This window comes from Molothrus aeneus, chromosome 2 (genome assembly GCF_037042795.1).
Source record: "Molothrus aeneus isolate 106 chromosome 2, BPBGC_Maene_1.0, whole genome shotgun sequence".
In the NCBI taxonomy this organism is placed as follows: domain Eukaryota; kingdom Metazoa; phylum Chordata; class Aves; order Passeriformes; family Icteridae; genus Molothrus; species Molothrus aeneus.
Window position 1 is genome coordinate 28,005,363 of NC_089647.1, and position 8,838 is coordinate 28,014,200.

Here is an 8,838-nt window from a genome sequence, read left to right on the forward strand (position 1 = left end):
TGTCTCTGTGTATTCAGAGAATGATTCATAGAGTCGTTGCATATTTTTCCTGGATGTCTCCTGGAACATTGTCTCCTGCCAGTTTCACTGGCCAGTAACAGTGGGTTTGGGTTTGACTCAACCAGTCCTAAAATCTTGGTGATCATGTTGGTTATTGCTGTGATCCTGGCCAAACTATCCAGTGCAGTGTAGATAAATAGTACATTTTTGATGGTATTGTGGACAATCAGTCATACAGATGAATCACACTGGTGATACAGTCGTCCACTGCCCAAATCACATAATCAAACAGTAAGTTCTCATAACTTTGAATTGATTGGTTCCTTGATCCCAGTGGAAACAGCTGCTTTGTGCTTTTTAACCTGTAGTATCTTGATAAGGGAGGAGGGATGACAAGGAATTCCATGATCTGTTTTGCCATGTGCAAGTTCAGCTGGAAGTGCAGAGTCTCAGCCCTCCTGCAGCAGTGCCTGATGGCAGCTGCACCCCTGAGCTGGGCACTGTGGCAGCTGTCCCAGGGCAGCTCTGCCCTGCAGGGTTCATCTCCCTCTGTGCTTGCCTGCTGTGGGCCCTGATTTCCTTGCCCTGGTCACAGGCAGGAGCTGCACTTGGCCTCTTTGAACCTCATGAGGTGCACACGGTGCCAGTGCTGGAGCTTGCCAAGGTCCCTGGGCATGGTCCCTTCCCTCAGCTCTATCAAATGTCCCCCTCAGCTCAGAGTCATCTGCAAACCTGCCCAGGGTGCCTCCATCCCACTGCCTATGCCATGGATGAACACAGGGAGCACTACTGGTGCCAGAAGAGATCCTCAGGGACCCCATTTGTGACTGGTTTCCATTGATCCTGACAAGGCCCTTCATGTGTGTGTGCCTAACAATTCCATAGCTCCAACTGCTTCCTGCATTTTCCAGTGCTGTGTTGGGATTTGCAGGCACATGGAGGACAGGGGATGATTGGAGACAGCCAGCACAGCTTCAGCAAAGCCTTCACCTCCTGATCTGTGGGATCAGATCAGTCTGGGGATGAGTGCACTGGGAGCAGCCCAGGAACTGGGGACAGTGCTGGATGACAAACTGGACATGACCCAGCACTTTGAGCTTGCAGCCTGGAAATCCAAGCCTATCCTGGGATGCCAAAGGTGTGCTCAGCAGGTCAAGGCAGGGGTTCCTACCCTCTAATCCCCTATGGCGAGATCCCACCTGGAGTACGGCGTGCAGCTCTGCAGGTTTTTACTGGGGCCTTTGAAACCTAGAGAGAGGAGATTTCAATTATACATTTGGAAGAGTATTTTTGTGGTAAGGGGTGTGAGGCACTGGCACAGGTTGCCCAGAGAAGCCATGGTTGATCCATCCCTCAAAGTGTTCAAGACCAGGCTGGACGCATCTTTGAGCAGCCTGGTCTAGTGGGAAATCTCCCTGCTCATGGCAGGAGGTTGCAACTAGATGGTGTTTAGGAGCTCTCCCAGCCAAAATCATTCTGTCATTTTGTGATTCTAGGATGTGCAAATTCAGCAATACAGTCAACCTTGCCGTGGTTTCAGGTCCCAGTCTCTCAGTTTCATGTTCCGCTTTTTACATCTACAGTGCCTCTTTTTCCAGCAGCACTTATAAATTTTGAATATCAGCATAATGAGCCTGTATGGCTCCATGTCCCAGCAAAATCCTGTGCTTTGCAAGGCTGACTGAGGAGGAAATCTACCCTATCCTACTGTGTAGGGCTGTGTAGACAGAAGTCTCTGCTAAAGCTTTAGCATGTTTACAGCTCAGGCTGGATGGTTTATGGTTGTGGCATGAAAGGGTAGAAGAACAGTGCCTTTCTGGCTGCTTCTCAGGCATGCAGGGGATAACACCTGAATGTTGTGAAGCACGATGTCAAAACAACACATATATGGAAAGAATTTGAGATTCTGGAGTGGATTCATACATTGGAAAAAAATAAAGATGTAAGAACATCCTTGTTGATGTTCTTTCCTTGTTTCTGACACTATGACCTGCAGATTCTTGCAATGTCTCACTTTAAGGTGTAATGTATGTGCCTTCAGGTAATCTTTTGTCTTTTCTTGGTTGTAGAAACATTTGTAATGATTAAGAGCCTGTAGAGGAATTGGGAGGAAAGTCTGATGTTGGGAAATGGTATTTATAAAGGTACAAGAAATAATTTAAGTCATTGTACACATGACTTGATGATGATATTTTTTTGCTCAAATTGAACAAAGGATGAAATCAGGCAGAGAATGACAAAGGCTTTTAAATCTTCCTTAGAATAACTGACAGAAAGATTTAATGTAGAAGGGACCTCCCTAGTCCAAGGCCTTGTTTACAGCAGAGATACCTTCAAACATGATCAAGTTGCTCATGGCCATCTTCAAGTGATTTCTGAACAGCTGTGAGGGTGGAGATTCCCCAGGGTCTCTGGCTCTTCCGTCAGTCCTGAAACCCCCTTAGGGTCATATTTTTTTCCTTACTTTCCATCAGAGCTTCCCTGTTCCCAGAAAGGACTCTTTCCCAGGTGTCCTTTTGCATGCACCTCCCTTACTCCCTTAGCCTTTTCTCTTCCATGTCTGAGAAACATTTTTTCAATGAGGTCAGCCAATTTTAAATCATGCCACTAGAGATCACAGAATCACACAATCATACAATCACTAGGTTGGAAGAAAACTGTAAGATTATTGAGTCCAACCCATGCCCAAACACTTCAGCTAAACCATGGCACCAAGTGCCACATCCAGTCTGTTTTTAAACACATCCAGGGATGTGAGTCCACCACCACCCTGGGCAGACCATTCCAGTACTTTATCACTCTTTCCATAAAAAACTTTTTCCTAACACCCAACCTAAATTTCCCTTGGTGCAGCTTAAGACTGTGTTCTCTTGTTCTTCCAGTTGCTGTCTGAAACCAACCCAAACCTGACAAGAGCCACCTTTCAGGAAATTGTAGAGGGATAAGGTCACCTCTGAGTCTTCTTTTCTCCAAGCTAAACAACCCCAGTTCCCTCAGTTGTTCCTCACAGGGCTTGTGTTCCTCATAGGGCAATGTTGGGTAGTCTGCATATTCAGAAGTTTTTTAGACCTGACTGGATAAAGCCAACAGCAACCATAATTCACCTCACAGCTGTCCCTGTGTCAAGCAGCTGACTGGACACAATGGCAACCAAAGGTCACTTCCAACTTCAATTACAAACTTACAATCTTCCTGGCTCCCTGGATCATTCAAACTCATCACATAAGGACCAACACAGGCAAATCCCAGTATTTCCTGAGCCATATTGCTCTTGAGGAATCCTGCTATAAATAAAGATGATCCATGTCCCTTGTCCATCTCATTCAGCCTTGTCAGACCAATGCTGTCCTGATGGGGATTTCTGAGCACTGACATTGCCTCAGTGGGTCTAATGAGCTCCTTTGCATTGTCCTTGCACTCAGCAATGAATGTGTCCCTGCAACTTGTCTGCCCTCAGTTTAGTGTTTGGGGCTTTCTTGGTAAATTTGGGTATTTTTGGAGGGAAATTTTTCATGATGTGGCTCTCCTGCTTTCAGGGGAGTAGAAGTACAATCACATCCAAGCACAAGTGCAAGAAAAAGAGAACTGAGAGAGCATCTGCAGCTGTGTAGGATTTCAACACACAAGAGGCTCGTCTGAGAAAGCCTGTGATAGTTCCTGCAAACTGCTGATCAGGATTGAGAGTAAAAGGAAAGAACATGAAAGTTACATGAGTGTGGTTCTTCTGTGGGGAAACCCCCAGTTCCAGGGTTTCTGTCTGCCAAGTTACTTTTCGCGTGCTGTGTGTAGGGATAGCTCAAGATGAGCAGAGTTCAGCCCCAGTTCAGCACTGGGGACAGTGCTGGGTGAAAAAGTGGACATGACCCAGCACTTTGAGCTTGCAGCCTGGAAAGCCAAGCCTATCCTGGGCTGCCAAGGGTGTGCTCAGGAGGTCAAGGGAGGAGGGTTCCTGCTCAGCTGCTGGAGCCCAGGCTGCAGGCTCTCTGTCCAGGGCTGCTTTTCCCAGTGCCACTGGCCAGGCTGCAGGGGCAGCCCGTGCTGGGCTCGGCTGTGTGACCCAGGGACAGGTACCTGGGCACGGAAAGGACACGGACACGGCACCGGCTGGCACACACCAGGGGCTGCCCTCAGCCACCCACAGCTGACACCACCAGCACTCCCACTGAATGGAGTGGAAGACAGACAGCCCCATCTCCTTCCTGCTCTGCAGCCCACCCACATGGAAGCCCTCTAGTGAAAACCTGCACACCCTCACTCTCCACAGCCACCAGCAGCTGCACACGTGCTCCCAATGGGACGGAGAGCCCCCAGCCTGTCCAGTCTCACACCTGGCTCTGGGCTCTCTGAGCAGAACACACTTTGGTGTCTCCTAGTCCCTGGCTAGTGCAGCTTGGTGCTTGCAGCCAGCCCACACACACCAGACACTGTTCTCATTGGTGTTCTGGCAGTCGTGGGTGCCTTGAATCCCAGCACGAGTCTCCTGCCTGTCTGAAATCCCTGTCTATATCCATGTCCTGCTTGTTGGCTGCTCCAGCTCAAACTTTGCTGGCAAATCACACCATTATAACTTCTCTTGAACCAAAAATGTCTTTATTTGATAAAGTTCATGAAACAGAGGCTGTCATGTTCCACATACCCTTACAGGCTTGTCTTCCCACACTTTAAATATCACAAGTGATGGAAGACTGTGGAGTAAGATGTGTCTCAGCAGGACAGGAGACACCTGTAGAGCTGGTAATTGAAGGAGGAGAGACACCAAGGCTGAACAGAGCAATCCATTGAGGTTCAGGCCAGTGCAGGATGCCTCTTCAATCTGGTCTTGCAGACCCCATGCCCTGCAGCAGCCTCTCTGTCCTGCCTCTGTTGTAACTGAGGTGTTAAGGCAAGTCCAGCCATGGCTTTCCTGCCAAAGCACCACACCCTGCTCTGTGCCATGCAGTGCTCAAAGCCTGGGGAAGACATTCTTAGACCCAATGTGACCACCCAGTGACCCAAGTCTCAGAGTACTCTCTAACTTTTCCCTACCTTCTGTTTGTGATAGTGGTTGGGCTGCTGCAGACAGTTTCCCTTGAGCAGATATCATAGTTTCTTTCAGCACAAATGCAAGCAGAAATTAAGAACCAATCAAGGAAACAGAGAATGCATCTTCCCATCCTGTTACTTTTGTACTAAAATTAATTTTATGCTAATGTAGATTTTTATGAGAATTTAAAGTGACAACATAAAATATTTGAAAATGTGAAAATATAAACCAGAAATATTTTAAACAACTGACAAAGAAACAAGGGTTCAGAGTTGATTCTGGGAAGTGTTCTAGTGATGACTTTTTAATGCTGTCCAGAGTGCCTGTGAGTTAATTCCAAAACCAGCAGGGAGGAAGCACAACCTCCAACAGCATGAGCCTGTAAAGTAAGCTCCTTATAAGTGACCAAAGGCAGTTATTTAAAAATGCAGAAATAGAGCTGATTCTACAATTTATTGTTAGTTGAATTCAATTCAGTAACTCATTAGATGGTGTTTCTGGTGCTTGGAAGTTGGTCAGGAACCCCAGAGCAGAACAAGTCAGATCAAAGCACCTTGAAAGACCAGTGACCAGAGACAGGATGGGCTGAGTTCTGGGGACACACACTGCAGAATTCCCGGCAGAGGAGTTTATGGGATGCTGTTTTCTGCAAAGCAGAGTTCCAGCAGGAGTCACTGAGAGCATAGTGTGGCATCCAGGAGAACCAATAACTTGATGCAGGAAATTATTTGTACTCATCTGGAGAAGAAAATAAAGGAAGATGGGAAAATGAGGAGAAACAATATTACTGGTCCACGTACAGTAATGGAAAAACTTGATAGAGGAAAAACATTTAAAAGAAGTATTATCTGAGGCATTTACTTCAGCCTGAATTGGAAAAATGTTTAGGGTCATATTTAGCACAATAAGACAGCTGCTTGGCTTGTTTGTGAAAGAAACACCATGGCTAACCAGATTCAAGTGTTTAATTTCAAAACTGAAAGTATAAAGCACTATTTAAAATAAAACAGTATTGAATGCAAAATAAATGTCTGCAAATATCTACATTTCTTTTGCCAAGATTCTGCTTTAAAATTCTGACTTTAAAGCTGGTTTTACACCATTCCAGAAGGTCTCTATTTACATCCTGTTTCTGGGTTCTACACTGTGTTCTTCTGTCTGGTTTTGAAACAACAACATTGGTGCTTTTGATTATTATCTATCATAGTACCATGCCCATCTATTACTATACATAAATATATACATGAATACATATATCACAGAATCAGAGAATGGTTTGGGCTGCAAGGGACCCTAAAGAACCCTTCAAGGGATGAGGCATCCACACCTTCAGAGAGCTGAACATGAGCCATCAGTGTTCCCAGGTGGCCAAGAAGGCCCATGGCACCTGGCCTGTATCATCAATGGTGTGGCCAGCAGGAGCAGGGCAGGGATTGTCCTCCTGTACTCAGCACAGGTGAGGCCACACCTGGAATGCTGTGTTCATTTTGGGCCCCTCACTAGCAGAAAGACAAGAACAGAAACACTCCAGCAGAGGTGCTGGAGTGAGTCCAGGGCAGCAAGGCTGGTGAAGAGCCTGGAGCACAAGTCCTATGAGGAGCCACTGGGGGAACTGGGGGTTTTTATCCTGGGGAAAAGGAGGGTCAGGGCAGATATGTTTACTTTTGACAGTACCTGAGAGGAGGTTGTGGCAAAGTGGGGGTTTGGCCCTTGTCCCAGGCAAGGGAGGAACAAGAGGAAATGGCCTTCAGTTGTGCATGGAGAGGTTCAGGCTGGATATTAGGAAACATTTTTTCATCGAAAGATTGTTAAAATTGGGAATGGGCTGGCCAGGGAAGTGGTGGAGTCATTATCATTGGAAGTGCTCAAAACACAAGTAGAAGTGACATTTGCAATATTGTTTAGTGGGCATGGTGGCATTCAGTTAAAGGTTGGATCTTGGAGGCCTTTTCCTACATATAATAATACTGTGATCCTAAGGACAAAAGACAACTGAAAAAAGAAAAAAACCCGATGTAAATGTCCTCTCTGCTACCTGGATATTTCCCCCAAAAAACTTCTTAGTAAGACTAAGGCTGTGTATTCAATATTCTTCCCAGAAAAGCAAAAATGCAAACTCCAACAGGCAGAAACATTCTACAGCACATGTGTCACAAAATACTTTGATACATTTTTATTACTGTGATTCCATTTTCTTCTAGAGGAGAAGGACAAACAAGAACTGAACTTCCCCCATTTCATCAAGTCACTCATGCTTCAATGGACTTTTGTACAAGAAGGAAGAAGATGTCTGGTTGTAGGACAATAGACAGCAAAATATAATGGATAATGAGTTTTGATGCCAGGGGGTAATATTGGACACTTTCAGTTCTGTTGACTGGGGTGCTTTTCGAGGCTTCTGTGCAAGTATAAATGCAGGGAGGTGAGAGACCCTGCTCAAACCGCAGCCCTGCCCTGGAGGAATTGCCCAGAGCTCTCCCCAGCCCTGCAGCTGACAGCAAGGTAAGAGGCACCCTTGGCACAGGAGAGCTGGAAGGGTTTCTTGGGCAGCTGCTGTGAAATGCAGGCCAAGGGCAGGAGGCTTTAGTGCTGGGCTGAGAGCTGCAGCACAGCCGTGAGGGTCTGCTGTGTGTGTGTGCAGAGACTGAAGGCATCTCTCAGGGCATGAGGAGATGCATGGCTGCTGCAGGAGAGACAAACTCACCAAGGGAGAAAGAGGCTGGAGGGGCCAGTGACACACAGTTGTGGGGGGTGAATGTGAGAGTATTTACAGCTTAATTTTGGGTATGCACCTAAACCAACACACATGTGTCATGAGCTCACTCTTTTCCAGTTACATCTATGTTTATTCTTTGTTCAAAATGCTTAATTTTTCCTTTTCCCCTTTTTCCCTTCTGGGTGTCCATTGTTTTGTTTCAAGGTCCAAAAGGCTTCTTACAAGCATTGTTTGTTTTCTGTCTTCCTTTTGTTCAGGCTGTCATCCAGCTCTTAGAGGAAGAAATTCAAACTCTAGAATTCCTACAGAGATGGGAAGAATCATCCTTTATGAACGTGCCAATTTCCAGGGCATGTCCAAAGAATTCACCTCTGATATTGCCAATTTAAGAGATGTAGATTGGAATGATCTTGCCTCCTCGGCAAAAGTAATTGGCCAGCCTTGGGTGCTTTATGAGCATTCAAACTACGGAGGCAAATTTCTGGTACTTGAGGAGGGAGACCATAGCCTTTTTACTTCAAAGATGAATAATAAGGTCAGTTCTCTGCAGATGATCACTGAAGACCTGAGCAATCCGGAGATCACTCTCTATGAGGATGCCAACTATCAAGGGAAAAGCAAGGTAGTACGAGAAGCAACCAACCTGGCTGCGGGACATGACAATGACATCATGTCTTCCCACAAAGTACAAAGAGGTGCCTGGCTGCTGTGTGAAAACAGTGATGGAAGTGGAATTCAATACCTTGCTCGAGAACGTGAAAACCTTCCAAATTACAAGGCAATCAATTTCAACGACAAGCTTTCCTTCCTGCGTCCCCTTCGTGCTGGCCGTTCTTATTAGAATGCAAATCCTCCAAAGCTGAGGAAAGATGCAGCCCCAGCAAGAAATTTGAGACCTAGATCTCTGCCTCTGCTTTTGTCACATTCTTTGTGATTTGTTTTAAAATGCCCCTGTGATACCATGGCTTCTGCTATTTTCTCTAATGCATTTTGTGTTGATGCCATTAAATAAACTCTTGCAAGCAACAGTGGGTCTGTTTTATGTACTGTTTAGTGTAGATAAATATTGCCCTTTCATGATGTCTCTGTGTATCCAGAG

At 46.0% G+C, this 8,838-nt stretch overlaps 1 protein-coding gene across 1 annotated transcript; it reads left to right on the forward strand.

The window, feature by feature from the left end:
* Window positions 1-8,049: 8,049 nt before the first annotated feature.
* Window positions 8,050-8,580, forward strand: LOC136571381 (epidermal differentiation-specific protein-like). Its single transcript, XM_066571759.1, has one exon. The coding sequence runs from the start codon at window positions 8,050-8,052 to the stop codon at window positions 8,578-8,580; it is 531 nt and encodes a 176-aa protein (XP_066427856.1).
* The last annotated feature ends 258 nt before the right edge of the window (window positions 8,581-8,838 follow it).

Coding starts and splice junctions, on each gene's coding strand:
- LOC136571381 (XM_066571759.1), top strand. CDS start 8,050: ATGGGAAGAATCATCCTTTATGAACGTGCCAATTTCCAGGGCATGTCC.